This window comes from Sorex fumeus, unplaced genomic scaffold (assembly GCF_029834395.1).
Source record: "Sorex fumeus unplaced genomic scaffold, SorFum_2.1 ptg000007l, whole genome shotgun sequence".
Lineage (NCBI taxonomy): Eukaryota > Metazoa > Chordata > Mammalia > Eulipotyphla > Soricidae > Sorex > Sorex fumeus.
In genome coordinates this window covers 21,900,929-21,920,051 of record NW_026606064.1, presented here as the reverse complement: position 1 = coordinate 21,920,051, position 19,123 = coordinate 21,900,929, and the positions used below count along the sequence as shown (strand labels likewise).

General features: G+C 44.9%; 1 protein-coding gene across 1 annotated transcript; it reads right to left on the bottom strand.

The window, feature by feature from the left end:
* Nucleotides 1-703: 703 nt before the first annotated feature.
* On the bottom strand, nucleotides 704-17,901 carry CD59 (CD59 molecule (CD59 blood group)). Its single transcript, XM_056134924.1, has 4 exons — nucleotides 17,846-17,901; nucleotides 11,703-11,787; nucleotides 3,252-3,353; nucleotides 704-2,406 (listed from the first exon to the last, which is right to left on the bottom strand). Exons 2-4 carry the CDS (start codon nucleotides 11,767-11,769, stop codon nucleotides 2,201-2,203), a joined length of 375 nt encoding a protein of 124 aa, XP_055990899.1. The 5' UTR covers nucleotides 11,770-11,787; nucleotides 17,846-17,901; the 3' UTR covers nucleotides 704-2,200.
* Nucleotides 17,902-19,123: the final 1,222 nt, after the last annotated feature.

Below are 19,123 nucleotides of genomic sequence, written 5' to 3'. Positions count from 1 at the left end.
GAGGAGCTAGAGCTAACTTGCATCTTAAACTCCTTCTCTGGGTTCAAGGTCCTGTGCCATCCCACTGGGGCTTGAGGAGTTAACTGCTAATGCCCTCGCTCCCTATTTGCATTTGCAACCCAGCGAGAGAGACACATATGAGCCCTGCTTAGCTCATAAAGATTAGGTGAGGAACCTGGTTTCGCGTTTAATAGCCAGAGGTTTCTTTACTCAGCACGGACATGCTATTTCTCTTCCAATCCCAGGGTTTGATCAACTTCTTCCTGCAGTCTGGGGAGGAGTGGGGTGTAATTAGCAATGGTCAGTTATGCCTTCTTACCACAGTTGTCTCAGGGATGTTTGGTTGCAAAAAATATATGAACAAGATTACGGTCTTGATGTACAGTTTTTTATGCCACATCAGAGGTACTCAGGGATCACCCCTTGAGGGTGCTCAGGGCACGATCTGGGATGTCAGGGGTCAAATCTGGGTCAGCTGCATACATGACAAGCACCCAACTTGATGTAATATCTCCCTAGTCCCTGTCATATAGTTATTGCACCTCACCACCACCAAAGTGCTCCCAGACCTTCCGCCACTGTCCTTAAGTTACTTCTCATCTGCCAGCCTCCATTTGTCTCAGGAAAGAAAATTGCCCCAATCTCTTGTGCATTAAGCAGGGTGCAGATTTTGATGTTCTGTGGGTCAATAACCATACTCATCTATTTGATTAGATTTTATTTTCAGAAAAGGATCATTCGTTCCCATTTGTCTAATAGAGTACATAATCAAGTATTTTTCAAAACATTAATCAAGAAATTCCACCATCTGCAAAGATCAGTCTACGATGTTAAATACAACTTAGATGATAAGAACAGAAACGTCATTAACTCTACCAGATCTTGAGAATTAATCACCAGCACCCACAAGAAAAAGGAGAAATTCTTCTTGAAAAGGTGTCTCACTTTATAAAACACTGATAGGGTTTCCAAAATCTCAGGCATATGTGATTATGCAGTGATTATGCAATGAACTTTGCAGGTTTTTTTTTTTTTAATATAATCTGTACCAAGTCAACTAGAAATCACCACGCTGAATGTCAGCTTGTCAAACACATCCCTGTTGATGCTCATAATCCATTGGGAAGTCCAGATTCAGCCCCAAAGACTCTTCTCATTGCACTAATACAGAAGACACACATGTGGGTAAGAGTCTTCATACCCACATTAAAACCAAAAACTTTAAAATAAGCACACTCTCAATACTGTGAGTCACATGTAACATAGAATGTTGAAATGCTCAGTCTTGAACCACATGTGACAAAGTCAAGATTTCCCAGCATTCCGACACAAAAAAGATTTTTCCTTTTAGCCTTTTTCTTTCTTTTTTTTTTTTTTTTTTTAGCTAAAGACAGCCAAGACCATAGAATATTGAGAAATCTAGGAAAGCTTAGGTTTTAATCACTGCTACCTCTCTGAAGCAGACCTTATATTTCCATGTCCTGTCATCTGTAAGCTTATTTCCTTCCTCACAGGGCACCCTTTGAAAAATATTCATTCCAATAACTCTGCAGTATGAATTTACTTTTAACAATAAACATTTATTTTCGGTTTTGGGGTCACATCCAGCAGTGCTCAGGGCTTACTTATGGCTCTGCGCTCAAGAAATCACTCCTGGTGGTTCTCAGGGGACCATATGCAGTGCCAGGGATCAAAGTAGAGTCAGTAACATGCAAGGCCAAGTGCCTTAAACCCCTGTTCTTAGCAACCACCCCCGCCCCCCAGCACCAATTTCATAGCTTCTGACTGACAGCCACATCTGTAATATTTGCCATGCCTATACACTAATATACATACATAGTGTATTATGTATGTATAATACAGGGACCTAAAGGGACCTAAAGGGAAGTAACTGAGAAATGCAGAGAATCTGCTCTGCAAGGGGTCAGTGCAAGGCAGACCCTACAAAGTACATGGAAGAAGCATACAACCTCGTTTAAATCACATATGCCTCCCCCGAAATTCTTCCTTCAAATGGGGCTTCTCTACCAAAAAGGACTGGTCATCTGAATCTCTTGTCCAATTCCTTCTACGTGCTTTACTCTTTTTTTTTTTCCTACAGGACTGAACTGGAAAAACAGGAAGCTTCAGGAAGGCAGCAGCAAAGGATATAAGGCATATACAGAAATGGGAGTTTCTGAGCAGCCCTCTTGGAGTTGATTCAGAAACACACGTTCCAGGCTGCAGCCAGAAGTGGGACCACCAGCAGAGCCGTCTTTCCCGACATGATGGGCGCGTCATCTCTGTTACACAAGTCTTCCTCGCAGCAGCGGTACTTCAGCTGACTTTCCCCCAGGAGTCTTGAAATATCTGCATAGTTGCATTCCCTTCTTTTCCAACACTGAAAATATCTGTTCTGCCCCGCCGCTGAAACACACGTGCGAGGGTAGGTAAGCCAGTGGTTAGTGTTCCTGACCCAAGTTTGAGCCAGTGGTTAATGTTCTGATCCAACTCTGAACCCTCAATTATGCTTCGTAGGGCCTCATTTGTGAAAGTAGAGACTTTGGGGCAAGAATGTCACCCTGATTGCATTTGTAAAGAGGGGGCGAGGATAATTAAGTAAAAGATGATACAGTTTGACTGGAATTTTCCATAAGATTTAAAATTTTACCCGAGCCGAGCCTGAATAGTGTAAGTATGTGGGCGAAAATGGGCAGTTGTACTGCTTTTAGGAATTTGCCAAGATTTGAAAACACGTGCTCCTTTTTGTTCAGCAAGCCCACTCCTAGAAATTATTCATAAAAAAGGTTAAAGGTCACTGGGACGAAACAACAGAGTCTGTTAAAAATATCGCTTCAATAAAATTTTAGTAGGAAGAAAAGACACCATGAAATTCCATGGAAATAAAAAAAAATGGAAAGGGACAAGCATATATGTGTTTATGTGGAAAGAGCTTAGTTCTTTGTTTTTTGTTTTTTTTTTGGGGGGGGGGAGGGCAGTTGCTGGCAATTGAACTGAGACTCTCACACATGTGAAGTCTGTACTCTAGGGCTGAGCCTCATCTCTGGCTCAACTGCTTTTTAAAATTCAGTAAAATAGTTTTTAATTAAAATTCAAAATTGTTTTGGTTCAAAGAATATAAAAAATATGAAGTTGGTGCCATAAATGTTGAGCTATTACTTGTCGATTACAAGGTAAATTGGAGTGGTGCAAGTACTCCCCCAGGCTCTCATAATCCCATCATATTTGGGAGGGAAGGGATAGACACTTACCAGCCTCCACAGACAAACACGCATCAAAATTACCGCTACAGTTCTCGACATTAAAACAGCGTTGAACATTTTTATTGCATTGGTAGCACCTCAGGCTGTGACCTAGAATCAGGAAGAAAACCCGACAGTAAGTGCTAGACCAGCCTGGACCTGCCCTCCTGGAAAATGAGGAAAGACTCCCTGCCCCTCGCTATGGGACAGAGGTCAGCAACTCACAGCCAATTTCCCTTCCCACACCAATCTGCACTTTCCAGCCAAACTAAAGCCATAGTCAATATTTTGGACTTGATGCAAAAATAACAAGAGAATAAATGAACAGGATTCTATAAAAATCTCCCAAGTGATGAATATACTCTAATTTTATTCACAAGGACTGGTAATTATTGCATGGCCCTACCTATATGAAAAGACATTTCTCCAAATATGAAATACATAACATTTCATTGTGATTCCCATTAAGAGATGAATACTTGCAACCAATCAGAAGATTGGGAAGATTAACTTTTGAAGCCCAATTAAGTAAAATTCTTGGGGAGATAATTCCATTCTTCTCCTTAGTACCTATGTCTTATAAATCATTGTACTCAGTAATACATTTTATTTTTATTTTTTTGGTTTGGTGCCACACCCATCAATGCTTGGGGCTTACTTCTTGCTTTACACTCAGAGATCAGTCCTGCCAGGTATATGGGGTGTTGGATATCGAACTGGGGGTGGCTACATGCAAGGCAAGCACCCTACACTCTCAACTTTGGCCTCCAATACATTTTAAACTTTGAAAATTCTGAAAATTCTCAAAAGTGTATTTTCTTGTTACTTATACTGAAGTCTACGTAACAGCCTCAATTTGGTCTCTTGGTTTGCAAAGTGAAAAATATCAACTCTCTGACCTTTAGCAGACAATTGGAGGAACGTTGGAATAGGAATTCTCTTTGAAGCTGTTCTCTACTAAGGAAGTTACCCTTTGGCAGAAGCATTTCCAGCCAAAGGATGGCTAGCAACTACACACCCTTACCCCATGCTCTGGCAATAACATTGAATACTAGACTCAACTTCTATTAGAAGCAAATGGCCTCCAGTTTCCTAACATTAAAAAACATCACTGCTCTCGTTTAAGTGTGTAGGATTCCATATTGAAGTCATCAATGGATGACTACATGTAACAGCTATGCTCTATATACTACGGAGTACTACCTTACCATTAAAAATGGTGACATTGTTCCCTTTGGGACAAAATGGATGGGACTTAAGGTAAAAAAGTAAAAAATAAACATTGTTATATACGTTTTAAAAAGATAAGGATTGGAACAATAACAGAGTTAGTTGGCAGGGTGCTTACTTTGCATGAGGCTGACCCTGGATCAATACCTGGCACCACATATGATATAGTTCCCTGAGAATGCCAGGAGTGATTCCGGAGTGAGGAATAAGCCCTGAGCACTGCTTGGTGTGGCCCAAAAACCAAACACAGAGAGAGAGAGACAGAGAGACAGAGAGAGACAGAGACAGAGACAGAGAGACAGAGACAGAGAGACAGAGAGAATGAATCATTGTATGATTACAATCATGTGAAATTTAAATTCTTTTTTTTTCCCCTTTATTTTATTTTATTTTTTTTAAAGTTGTAGATTTACAATTTTTTTTTCTTTGGTTTCAATCATACAATGATCAGATACCCATCCCTCCACCAGTGCCCATCTTCCACCACCATGGATAATATCCCTCCCACCCCCATCCCCCCATCCCCCCTGTCTCTGTGGCAGGGCAATCCCCTGTGTTCTCTCTCTCCTTTTGGGTGTTGTGGTCTGCAAAAGAGGCATTGAGTGGCAAACATGTTCAGTCCATAGTCTACTTTCAACATGCATCTCCCCTCCTGGGAGGGGAGTGCTTCTTGGGTCACACCCGGCGATGCCCAGGGGTTACTCCTGGCTCATGCACTCAGGAATTGCTCCTGGCGGTGCTCAGGGGACCATATGGGGTGCTGGGAATCGAACCTGTGTCGGCCATGTTGGCTGCATGCAAGGCAAACGCCCTACCCACTGTGCTATCGCTCCAGCCCCGAAATTTGAATTCTTAAGACAAAAAACAACAAAGCTAAACCCTAGACTCCCTGAAAAGTACAGTGGATATTGGAGGAAAGGGAAGTGGATTGAGGGGAATGAGGAGAGGCTCCTTTTTGGGACAGGAATGTGGCAACTATATATCCACTGAAATTCTAAAATTTCTATAAACCAGTGACATGCAACAAAAAAAAAAAAACAATGATAAGTAAATTAAAGGTAAAAGTTTTTAAGATTCATCATTTCCAGCTATATTTTAGGTTTGGCAGGATCATTTTCCTTTCATCATTTTTGTAGCAATGGTAACAACAAGATTAGTCATATTTTACATTTCCCATGGGCAGAGGCGGAAAACTAAGATTGGGGAGAAAACATTGCTCAGCCCATTCTTTTTCATAATCAGAAATTACTTTTTTCCTGACACCCAGCATCAGCCATGGAATCATTATTTGGCAATATTTACTGTTATGAAAAGATGTTTTCAAAGGTGAAATATGTAAAATCTCATAGCAAATATCATGGCTACACTAAGACCACGTTTTGATCTTAGGACTCAAATCGGACTTCTAGTTCTCAGCCTAAATTTGGGATGTGTGACTAGGGAGAGGGGATTTTCCAGGAGGCCAGAAAGAAAGTGGCTCCTTATTTTATGAGCAGCGATTAATGTCACACTTTTGCTATAGATGACCACAGCTGTCATCATAGGTATGTGTAGGATAACACTCTTTTGTCCTTCCTTAGGTAGCTTAGGTTTGTCAGGTCACACCCATCTAAGGACACTGAACTTGTATTGTAAGCAATGTCCTTTCTGTGTGGACACAGGAAGACAGTTAATATTATGCTTTGTAACTTGGGAGTTGATTGACTCCGAATAATATTTACTCCTGGGCACCTGATTTCTTGACTCAGTTGCCCTTAGTTCCTACCACCCCAAAAGCAGGATCGTGACGAGGGACTGAATGGACCCAGGGCAAGCGGTGAGCTACCCTGGCATCGAAATGGGCCAGGCCAAAGAGCCACGATACTCAACTATAAGCTGAGGGCATGATCATGGACAAATGCTGTCATGATCCAAAAGTAAGTAACGACGAGACTAGGACCCTGCTGGAGCTAGGAAGATTAACTTGGCCTGAGGACTGCGGAATGTATAATGAGATGTTCTCAGGAAGAACCAAACTAAATTTATATCTCTTACTGTGCTCATACAGAATGACATTGCTAGAAATACTAGAAGTAGATTTATTACAACTATTTAAGTAGATTACTAACTGAGGGAAGAACACACCCTTGTTGGGATCTCACCCTTGAGCGGATCTCCTAGTAATCTGAAGTAATCTCTGTAGATGAGATTTTATCCTTGAGTTAATCTCCTGGAGGAGTGGTCTTACCTCTCTTTGTTGATTCGTCAGTATTCAACCCACCTTTATGTCACCGCCTCATGTGACTGCTATATAAACTAAGACGTAAGCTCGGAGAGGGGAGTCAGAAGCGAGAGAGCTTGGGCTTCAGAGATCCAGAGTCAGAGCCAGAAGGAGAGAGGTTCCAAGATTGGGGCCCAGGAGAGAAGGAGGCAGAGAAAGACAGGAGTGAAAAGGATTGGAATAAACTACTATTGATATAGACTGGCCTGGCCCTCGTTTCTTCTTCTGTCTGCCCTTGGCCAACAGCCATTCCAACCCAGGCCACACACAGCGGCTCAAGAGCACCGAACGCAGGCTGTGAGACAGTGCCATCCAGTGAGCCCGTGAACACACAACCTTCGGCGTAATAAGATTTTACAGGTGTGTAATCACAGCCTAACAATACCCTATGATTTGGGAGGACCCTAGATTAATTCCTTGACACGTCCAAATAGTCCTCCTTCACCATTCTGTCTGCTGATGACAAGATAGATGCTCAAGAGGTGGAGTGACCACAGAGGACATCCAAACTACAAAGAGCTGGAGTCAGTCTTGGGGCTGGGGCAGCACCCTGGTCACCCATGCGACCTCTTCCCTCCCAGTGTCGCTGTGTGCGAGGGGGTCCACAGTGAGGAAGGAACAAGATGCCATATTTCTCCCCTGCTCCTGATGTCTGCACTTATGTATGAGAGAGAGGATGCAGATCTCGTCTGGACGTCTGTGAGGTTATTTGAGAAGGATGCACAGGAGAAAGGGTTTTCTTCTGGAAAGGCCAGAGTTCATCTAACTCCTTTGGCAAACGTTTTAATAGCGGAATCAAAGTTCATTTTGGGAACATCTGAGCAGATGGCTAACAGGCTCATTCAGTGTTCAGACATCTGTGCACCTTGCAGCCTATCCCCAGTCCTCACAAAACCCTTTTAAGAGACAGACTCAATAATGTACCCATTTTATGTTCCAACAATTAAGCCAGGGAAGAAGTGATTACATTTTATGTAAAATAGGGGGAGTCAAGAGGAAAATTCCCCTACAGTAGGTTCCTCAGAGTCTGGGCAATAGTAAAAAAAAAGGCTGTGTGTGTGTGTGTGTGTGTGTGTGTGTGTGTGTGCATGCACACACACGCATGCACATGCTTGCATGCACACATTTTTCACATCCTGATTATCTGAGGAAGGATAACCCAGACCCCCTTACCTACCAAAACCAAAGGTTGCTCAATTATCAAAGGCAGAAGCCAGGAATCTGGGCATGGCCAGACTGTTCCTGTCACAGAACATAACTAGGGCAGGAGCACTGAGACAACAATGTGACTTCCTAAGCGAAGCTCCAACCTCAGAGCAGAGGAAGTGGTGTCCCAGCCTCATTCTCAACAGAAAGAACATAGTCAAACTTGTCCTTGGGTTCATTGTATTTCCTTTCTTTTCCTTTTTTTTTTCTTTTTTGCTTTTTGGGTTACACCTGGTGAGGTACAGGGGTTACTCCTGGCTCTGCACTCAGGAATTACTCCTGGAAGTGCACAGGGGACCATATGGGATGCTGGTAACTGAACCCGGGTCGGCTGCTTGCAAGGAAAACGCCCTACTTGCTGTGCTATTGCTCCAGCCCCTGTATTTCCTTTCTAACATTTCTCACCATTACACACACACACACACACACACACACACACACACACACACACCCTGGTAGAAGCAACATGAAGACAAAAAAAAAACTAGATTCTTATGATAAAGAAAAGCACTGAAAACAGATGTCCCTACAGTTCCAGGAGAGAACGAAACCCAAGCCACGTGCAGGGGCTGGAGAGGGGACTGACAATAACACTCTACTGTCATGTTGTCTGGGTTTAAATTCCAGCTGGACATCCACTGGATGATCATTTACAGTGTATGTGATCTTTAGGGCCTCTGTCTTGTCATCTGCTAATACTGATAAAAATTACGTGTATTCCAGGGCTGGAGCAATAGCATAGTGGGTAGGGTGTTTGCCTTGCAGCTGACCCGGGTTCAATTTCCAGCATCCCATATGGTCCCCTGAGCACTGCCAGGAATGATTCCTGAGTGCAGAGCCAGGAGTGACCTGTAGGGTAACATTGCTTTGTCCTTCTTCCACAAGAAGCTTAGGTTTATCTGGTTACACCCATCAATCTGGTTACACCCATCACAGTGCTCCAAGGCACTTCCACTTCCATTGTGTTTATCTGTAAACAGTCTTCCCTATGCTCTCCTTCCCACCCAGTTAATCAGCTTTCCCCTTAATCAGACTGTTTATTTGTAAGCTCAGTTTCCCAGAAATCTATGCTTTTATATGTATAAGTGAAATACTGCCTTTCTCCTCTCCTTATGCCTTATGAACAGTTTACTTTAAAGTAATATCCTTTTTGTATAGATACAGGAAGACCGTTAACATTATGCTTTGTAACCTAGGATTTAATTGGCTTTGAATATTATTCACTCCCAGGCATCTGCTTTCTCGACTTAAGCCTCAGTTGCCCTTAGTTCCTAACACCCCAAAAGCAGGGTCCCGATGAGGGACTGAATGGACCCAGGGCAAGCGGTGAGCTACCCTGGCATCGAAATGGGCCAGGCCAAAGTGCCATGATTCTTAACTCTAAGTTAAGAGTTTGATCATAGACAAATGCTGTCATGATCCAAAGGTAACGACGAAACTAGGATCCTGCTAGGTGTGGGAAAGACTATCTGGCTTGAGCACTGTAGTCTGAGATCGAGATGGCCCTAGGAGAGCAATTCTATAAGTTTAAGATATTTCTTACTGTATCCATACAAAATTATTTATATTATATATGCTTATATGCTTGTCCGACAAGGAAAGGAGAGGCACACCCATGGGATTCTGCTCTAGGGTGGGTCCTCCTGCTGAGAAAGGATCTGTCCTAGGAGCGGCCTTCCCTGAGACTAAGATTTCTACCCCTATTGATTGTGACCGCACCTATGTGTAATTGTTCCCCCAATTCCTCATGGAGAGGGGATTTAACTGTACTGTAGGAGAAGGGGCAGGAGGGATCAGAAGGAAGAAGCAGAGGATCAGAAGGAACAGAAGGAGGATGAAGGGGGATGGAGAAGGAGAATGAAGTAGCATGGGGGAGGAAGAAGAGGGGAGCAGAGACAGAAGCAGAGACAGACAAGAGAGACTGGTGTAGATGGAGAGAGGAATGAAATAAACTGCTACTAATACCAACCAGCCTGGCCCTCGTTTCCTTCCTCCGCCTGACCATCACCATCGACCTCCCCAGGTGGGAGAAGGGTGAGACTACCGAACGCGGGCGGCGGGAGAGATAGAGCCACCGCCACTGTGTGCCGTGCCCCCCTCTTGTGAGTTTACACAGTGACCCCTGAGCATCGCCAGGTGTGACCCAAAAGCAAAAAAAAAATTACACATACTCCATACATTTGCCATACGGATTATACAAGTACAGACACGTGGCATGACTTGTGCTTGTGGTGTCACAAACGTGCTACAGATGATAAAGAGGGCCACACAAGGAGAGGACTGAGCTCAGCAGCATAGAGATGCACACACTGGTGGCCCAAACAGGTCCTGGTGAGAGAGTTAACTTGATGATGATGATGATGATGATGATGATGATGATGATAATTTTGGTTTTTGAGCCTCACCAAATTCTGCTCAGGGCTTACTTCTGGCTCCATGCACAGAGGACCATAGGAGATGTTGGGGATTGAATTCAGGTCAGCTGTGTGCAAGGCACATGCCCTACCCACTGTACTATCTCTCCTGCCTTAAGAGAGGGGTTAACTTTAAACAGCTGGTTGCACTCATACCATAACCTGTCCTCACGCTCATAGAAAGCATTTGCAATAGAATGGGCTGTAACTAAGAACACTGCTCCACTGAGCCGAGACTGTAACTCAGGAAGCTGGCACTCAACTGCAGACCTGTAATACCAGAAGGGAAAGAACCAAATTCAGCCTCAGGTCACAGATGTCAATCTTCTGAGTCTTCTGTTTGTTTTGGGGCCACACTGGGCAGTGCTCAGGGCTCAAGGATTATTCCTGGGGTGCCAGAGATCAAACTTAGGTCATCTGTGTGCAAGGCAAGCACCCAGCTCACTGTACTACTGCTCCAACCCAATCTTCACAAGTCTTAAGAAAAAAGGGCTGTCGAGAACAGACAACTGGTTAAAGAAACTTTGGTACATCTACACAATGGAATATTATGAAGCTGTTAGGAAAGATGAAGTCATGAAATTTGCTTATAAGTGGATGGTCATGGAGAGTATCATGCTAAGTGAAATGAGTCAAAAAGAGAGGGACAGACATAGAATGACTGCACTCACTTGTAAAATATAAAATAACAAAATATGAGACTGACACCCAAGGACAGTAGACACAAGGACCAGGAATATTGCTCCATGGTTGGTATCCTGCCTTGTAAACTGGGGGAAGAAGACAGCTGGAATAGAGAAGGGATCACAAAGTTAGTGATAGTTGGAGGGATCATTCGGGATGGGAGACGTGTGCTGGAAGTAGATAAAGAACCAAACGTATCAGTATCCCAGTATGTGTATGGCAAACCATAATACCCAAAAGTAGAGAGAGAGTATGGGGGAAACTGAGGCAGAGGGCGAACTGGGGTATGGGGACCGATACTGGTGACATTGGTGGTGGAAAATGTGCACTGGTGGAGGGATGGGTGCTCGGTCATTGTATGACTGAAACTCAAACAATGAAAGCTTTGTAACTGTATCTCATGGTGATTCAATAAAAAAATTGTTTTAAATTTTTAAAAAGGGGGCTGGAGCAATAGTACAGTATGTAGGGTGTTTGCCTTGCATGAGGCTGACCCGGGTTCGATTCTTAGCATCCCATATGGTCCCCCGAGGACTGCCTGAGTGCAGAGGTAGGAGTAACCCCTGTGCATTGCTGGGTGGGACCCAAAAAGAAAAAATTTTAAAAAAAGGCTCAAGGCTGAGGGAACCCAGATGACCCAGAATTGAGTCCCTCCAGTCCACTCACCTGAACGGCAGAGTAGAGCCAGGATGAGCAGGAGTCCAAGAAGGGTAAATCCTCCTTTACTTCCCATGGCAGCTGTTTATAGGATCTGGAAGGAAGGGACACAGAGGTCATGAATCAACAAATGACAACCAGTGACTTGAAACCAGGAGCTGGAAGGTCTGGGGGCTTAGGACACATGAGGTGCTATAAACCCAGCGGTGCTCTCAGGTTGGGGCACCCTTTCCTTTGCTCAGTGTACTCAAAACGCTCCAGGTTCAGGTGGGAGAAGTAGCTGAGGGGAGCCAAAACCCTGTGCCCCCTCCCAAGAGACAAACTGCCACCGTCCATTATGCTGGCCCTTCTGGGTGTGTCACTGCCCACAGAATGCCTCCCTGGTGAGGACTGAGACAGTCGAGAGAAGAGGTTGGTAGTTCAGATCCTGGGGAGGCAAAGCCCAGAACATGAGATCTGGCTTGGCCAGGGTAACGGAGCTCTATTTCCCATCTTTCCTACAAGGTTTTAGGTGCCTACAGGGTTTTAGGTGCCACCCAACACTGGAGAGTCAGATGAGAGAACAGCTTGAGAGTAGCATGAGCCTTTAAGAATACAAGAGACTATTGCCTGCCATACAGGCAGGCTGGGGAAGGCTGGGGGATGGAGGGTGGGGGTGGTAGAGGTAGGAAAACTTGAGACACCGGTGGTGGGACCTGTACACTGGTGAAGGGATGGGTATTGGAGCATCCTATGACTGAAACCCAATCATGAACAACTTTGTAACTGTGTATCTCATGGTGATTCAATAATTTTTTTTCAAAAAATAAAGATTGTGACATTATAAGTTATACAAATACTCGATTAAAACTATTACCCACCCCTCACAAAAAAAAAAAAAAAGAATACGAGACCAGTCTCTCCAGCTTCTGAGTCTCCCTAAATATTGATCTATCTAGTCAAAGAAACTTGACGACACACACACAGATTTAGTGGCATAACATATCAACCTAAGCAATTTACAGGTGGATTCTTTACTGCCGTGAAGAAGAGTCAGCTGGTACCTACCCCGTGTGATCTTCGTTCCCATCACTGATGAGCCCACTGTGAGCTGGTGCCCCCAGGTGGAGGGACACACAGGGATAAGCTCCCCTACCCTTTGCAACCTGGAGAAGTCCCAGTCACTGCTGGAGGCTCAGCCTTACCCCAGCCCTGAGGATAAATCAGTCTATAGAATTCAGGGTTTTATGAAAACTACCTCGAGTCCCACTGGTTTAGAATTGACTGCACTTCTTTTTTATTTAATTTTTAAAATTTTTAAATTATTTTTTAAATTTTATTGAATCACCGTGAGATAGTTACAAGCTTTCATGTTTGAGTTACAATCACACAATGATCAAACACCCATCCCTCCACCAGTGCACATTCCCCATCACCAATATCCCCGATATACCCCACCTTGTTGTTACCGTGTCTGGCATATTGAATACGTCTCCGTAGCGTGCTGGGCTCTCCGAGAGGGGCGGAGGAATCGAACTCGGATCAGCCATATTGGCTGATTGCAAGGCAAATGCCTTACCCACTGTGCTATTGCTCCAGCCCAGCGATAGCACAGCAGTAGGGCGTTTGCTTTCCATGCAGCCAACTTGGCCGACCTGAGTTCAATTCCCCGCCCCCCCCACACACACACACCGTCTCCATGGCAGATAATTTACCCCATACTCTCTCTCTACTTTTGGGCATTGTTTTGCTATATAGCTACTGAGAGGCCATCATGTTTTGTCCTTTATCTACTTTCTGCACACATCTCCCATCTCGACCGATTCCTCCAACCATCATTTTCTCAGTGATCCCTTCTCTATTCCAGCTGCCTTCTCGCCTTTGCTCATGAGGCAGGCTTCCAGCTATGGAGCAATCTACCTATCCCGTGTATCTACTATCCTTAGGTGTCAGCCTCATGTTATGTTGTTTTATATTCCACAAATGAGTTGACTGCACTTCTTACACTAAACACTCATGAAATCACAAGAACCAATCGTGTCTTTCAGGGGAGAGGAGCACTTGAGGCAAAGTGAGATTGCTACAAAAGAGAAAAAGCAAACTGATTCCTTCTATCTTGAGGGAAAAAACGTGAAAATATAAGACAGTTGGATGTTAAAGTCACCATCTTGCCTGATGTGATGACAAAATAAGATAAAAAAAAAAAACACCTCAAAATCAGAAATGTCTATTTCCTTTCGGAGCACACACCTGGCAGTGATCAGGGATTATTCCTGGCAGTGCTCAGGGGACTGAACCCAGATCAGCTGCAGGGGTTTGGAAATACTCTAACATTAGAATTATTCAAATGCCCTTTAAGCTCATTCAAATTGTCAAACACATGTTGGGAGCATCTCTGCCCAAATGTTGCAGAAGAAGCTACAGTTGTGATGAAAGCAGAGGGCCTCTTCTCCTAAGGCCCCACGAGATCACTCTGGTTCAGTGTCACCAAATTCCAGCTCTCGGGCAAGTCTTTGTTTCTGTGTCACTTCCACTGAGCAAGCAAATTCTGAGTGCGTGTGGGAGGGGTGGTGTGTTACCATATTCACCCTCACACAATGCTGTGAGGTTAATGTAATGTCTGGCTCCATTGACGAGAAGAGGAGACTGAAGAGGGAGCTAATTTATATGCTCACAGTAGGAAGAAGTCCCCCCTCCTGCAAAGAGACCCCAATCTGGAGCCCGTGAATCTAGACAGTTTTGCTGTGAAGAGACTTTATAGGAGAGATGAAGGTTATAGAGATTATTCTGGATTATCAGGGGGAGGGAGGACAGTGTAAGTCCATCCTGAAGACGAGGTCAGGTGAGGTATATAAACAGCAGAGGAAAGAGCTTTGAGGAGAGAGCTGCTCTCGCCCACAGTGGCTGAAGATGGCACTATTTGAAGTCAGAGGAATGGGGTCACAGAGAAGTGTCCAGGTGACCATAGAAGCCAAGAAAGTCCTCACCGAACACAGCCCCAATCACAGAACAGAAATCTGCCAATGACCTGGATGGGGAGAGGCAGAGCCTTCCACAGAGCCTCTAGAAAGGACCCCAGCCTGCCAGTACCGTGATTTGAACCTGGACAGAACCATATCTAACTTCCGGCACACAACTAAAACATGAATAAATCTGTGTGATGCTCAGCTACTAAAGTTGGGTGATTTTTTTTCTCCTCCACAGCAAGAAAAACAAATATATCAGAACTGATAGACAGTAGAGGAACATTTAAACCTCACTCTGAGCTCTTAACACTAGCTGGACTCTGGTAGGAAGACTGCTTGTGAATTCAGCTTCTCAACAACTCATGCTGGGATCAGCCGGGAGGAGAGTGTTCACGGAGAACATTCCCCCCACATTGCCAAATGCGTATTGAGTACAGCTGGTTCGGAGAACCTGAGGACTTAAACGCTGATAAATTTGATGACTCAAAATAAAACTAAGGTCTCACTCTTAAAAATAAAAAAAAGAAAGCAGCAGCTTAGCAGTAGCAGAGCCACACTGGGTATTTCTTTTTCATTTTTTTGGTTTTTTGCTTCCACTCATAACAGTTTGTACCTACAAGTGTCCTGACATTACCCAGTCAGGGGCCCAGGGCCTGTGTCTTTGCAGCCTTATCTCTATGACACATGCAGTCTGTGTTTTAGCCAAGTAAGCTGAGATAGCTAGTTGCTCACGTTCAGTCTATAGTCTACTCTCAGCACTCATCTCCCATCCTGGGAGGATCCTCCCAGCACCCTTTATTTGGTCCTCCCTTCTCTATCTGAGCTGCCTTTTCCCCTAGCGTGAGTGGTTCGTCTCCAAGCCATGGAGTAAACCTCCTGATACTTATCTCTGCTATTCTTGGGTGTTAGTCTCCTATTTTGTTACTTTACATTCCCCAGGATGAATGCAATGTTTCTATGTCTGTCCCTCTCTTTCTGACTCTTTTAGCTTAGCATGATACTTTCCATGTAGTACCACTTATATATAAGGAGAGAGAAAACAAAGGGGAATGCCCTGCCACAGAGGCAGGGTGGGATGGGGGGATGGGGGGTGGGAGGGAAACTGGGATCAGTGGTGGTGGAAAATGGGCACTGGTGGAGGGATGGGTATTCGATCATTGTATAACTGAAACCCAAGCACAAAAATTTGTAGATCTACAACTGTACCTCATGGTGTTTCACTAATAAAAATTAAAAATAAAATTTAAAAAAATAGAGAAAGCATAGATAAATCCAAAACAAACAATCAAACAAAAAGAACAGTTGCTCACTTCTGAGAAGACTTACATCAACGTCCATTATAATCAAACAGCCTCTCCCACCTCCCCTCTGGTCTTGTTGCCAGCGACAATTCTTGCTGCCCAGAACTCTATAAACTGCCCCAACTGCCAGCCTCCTCATGAGGGCTTCTTTACAACCAGGGCCAGTGAACATTACTACTTAATTTTAATTAAACCATAGCCTTGCCCCTGGTGGTTACACATGTGGGGCCAACTATTTAGTGGAGACGCCTTAAAAGGGAAAGGCGCACAGGCAGAAGTACATCGTCCCCCCCAGGAAGTCTCAAGCATGTTCTGTTTGGGGTGGTTTCACATCCTGGCCCAGAAGTTTCATGCCCTCCCATTTTAGAGTTGCACTGTCAAACGTGAATTCTATCACACGGCCACTCTCCTTCACTAAGATGCATTTTACTTGGATGTTCTCTTCTAAGCCATTCAGCATAGCGAATGTTTTCTTTTCAGCAAGGATCAGCAAGCAGGGGCAAGATCTCACTCTGAGAACATGGACATCATTAGCATCATGCATATTAGGGGTTGCCGCCCTGCAGACCCTGTGGGTCACAAGCTTCCACTCATGTTCCTGGAAATGCCTGTCACCTCCTCCCACGAACATTTTCTTCTTTGCTCTTTCCTTTGTTGCTGTTGTGAGGACTGGACCACATTTTATGCTTGACTGTGGAGCTCTCACACTTGGTTTTGGATGCACCAGGAGGGGCACACTATTATCACTGTGCTCTCACACATCCTAGTTGTGGAGATCTCTCTTAATTGTGGGGCTCACATATGTTATTCTGATATCCTGCCCATAGTGTCTGCACTTCTTTTTTCTTTTTTATTCCTGGCTCTGTACTCAGGGGTCATTCCTGATGGTGCTCAGAGGAGAATATGTGGTGCCAGGGGATCAAACCCAGGTTGGTTGCATGCAAGCAAGCACCCTAGCCGCTATACTATCTCTCTCATCCCTTTCTGCACTTCTCTAATTACTATGCTGGCCAGGGGTCACACTGACGTGCAGGGCTAACCCATCTAGCAGCACGACACTGAAGACTGAACAATCAGTTGTGCTGAGGGGCATGAGGGGGCTCCCAAATAGTTGCATCGCTGGAACTGTGCTCAGAACATGTGGGAGAAACCAGAAAATCAGACTCCAGCCTCTCAGAAGCAAGGCAGGTCCTTTGACCACCAAGTCAGCCAAAACCCCTGAACTAAATTCATTCTGAACTCTATTCCTACCGAGGCAAACTGAGACTGAGTGGCTCCCTCCTGCACAGTGGGGTTCACAAACAAAGGCTAGAGGGACCACGAAATATTAGCACCACCACTACTTCTCTAGAGGTACCACATGACCAACAACCCATCCTTCCAATGACCTCATTTGCCAACACCTTGGGAAGTTGGCCTGTAGCTTGTTATTACTGTTGCTTTTTTCTCTTTTGCTTTTTTTTTGGGGGGGGGGGCCACACCCGGTGATGCTCAGGGCTTACTTCTGGCGGTGCTCGGGGACCGTATGGGATGCCTGGGATCGAACCTGGGAATTTAAAGCCCAGGACCCGAACAGGGGACAATAGTGTGGGACCCGCTGCCTAGCCCTTGGTGAGTTCCCTGGGGTGGGGAGGCAGTACGAGGTCCCGGCTTCCTTCAAGAAAGTTAGAGAGGAATTCAAGGGCGCGGAGACGCAAGCAGGTGGGCACAGCAATAAGGACTCCGGGAACCTCTGTCTCCAAACCGGCGTTTATTTCTAGGGCTGAAGCTCCAGACAAAGCCGCCGCCGCCGCCTTCTTAGGCTCTCAGCGCGATTCGCTCACCACCAAACCCTCGGGACCGACCAGACCACACCCTAAATTCCAGCTCCCCAGAAGCCGGAAGCCACCCGCGCCCCGTAGCTCACCTTCATAAGCCGTGATGTGACTAACCGGCCTGCTCCGCGGCCCCGCTCTGTCCGGGGTCAGGGCCGAGCTGCGCAAGTGACCTTTTATAGACCGAGCGCGGACGGCCCCGCCTCCTTTATGGCCCCGCCTCCTTTGTGGCCACGCCCCTGCTCTGGCCCCACCCTGCTGCTGCCCGTAGCGCTGGTACTAAACGCGCCTCCCCCGAGCGCCTTGCTCCGAAGCGCAGGCACAAGAGTGTCCCGTGCCCACAGCGTTTCCAAAGCGTCTAGCGAGAACCGAAGAGAATGAAAATCCATGGCTTCTGTTTTTTCTCTTTTTTCTAAAAATAAGGTAAAATAAAATAAACAACAATAACGTTTCATGTTAAGTGTTGGGTGTCCACGCCCAACCCTCACTTGCCTCTGCTGTGGGATTAGGCAGCCCCTAGGCTCCTTTGTCCTCTCCTGCTCTCCCAGCCCCTCCTGTTCTTCATTCACAGCCATATTCGTGCCTTGAGACTGCTTGGAACGCAAATACAATCTGTTACGAGTTTAAAACCTGCATAAGATGGGTCTGAATCAGAATGTTTTATATATATATATGTGTGTGTGTGTGTGTGTGTGTGTATATATATATATATATATATATATATATATAGAGAGAGAGAGAGAGAGAGAGAGAGGACGTCATTGGAAACTTCCTTTTCTCACCTGAACTGTGTTTCAGTCCCTGCAGAAAGGTCTTTGGGGAGTACCCTAGGAAGATGCTCAAAGAAAACTACTTTCTTGGCGATACTGTCCTCTGCTGGACACAGCGAGCTAGTCTTTGATTCTCGGGTACAGAAGGTTTTTCATCTCAGGACAGGTTATGGCTGGAATGGGAAGGAAGAAACACAGGAGATAAAGTTCTAGTCTGGGCTATGTGCAGGCTGAATTCATGTGATAACTGACCTTGCCATATGCCTTCCACCAATATCCCTTGATAGCTTTCGGGTGGCAGAGAATGGTTTACATTTGATGATGCCCAAATCTTCCTTCTCTTCCATTCAAATCCCATGAGTGTGTTAGATCAGGACTTGCTTTGATACAGAAAGTTTGTCTGTTTAAAACACTCAAAACATTTATTTTGATGCATGATCTTTACTTGCATTATAAATCTTTTTTCTTATTAATCTGGCTATGCCCGTTTAAATTGCAGAAGTACTAAACCTAAAAGAATAAAGCTTCTGCCAATCCCAGACACATTTCAGTAGAGTTGTGGTATAACTTGGGGTTTTAAACTCAGACCTGAGTCTACTA

What these genes read in the sequence shown, in the direction of transcription:
- CD59 (XM_056134924.1), bottom strand. Translation starts at nt 11,769, where the DNA reads ATGGGAAGTAAAGGAGGATTTACCCTTCTTGGACTCCTGCTCATCCTG. An exon ending in GGCTCTACTCTGCCGTTCAG is followed by an intron (nt 3,354 to 11,702) that starts GTGAGTGGACTG and finishes TCCTGATTCTAG; the next exon opens with GTCACAGCCTGAGGTGCTAC. An exon ending in GTGTTTGTCTGTGGAGGCTG is followed by an intron (nt 2,407 to 3,251) that starts GTAAGTGTCTAT and finishes CGTGTGTTTCAG; the next exon opens with CGGCGGGGCAGAACAGATAT.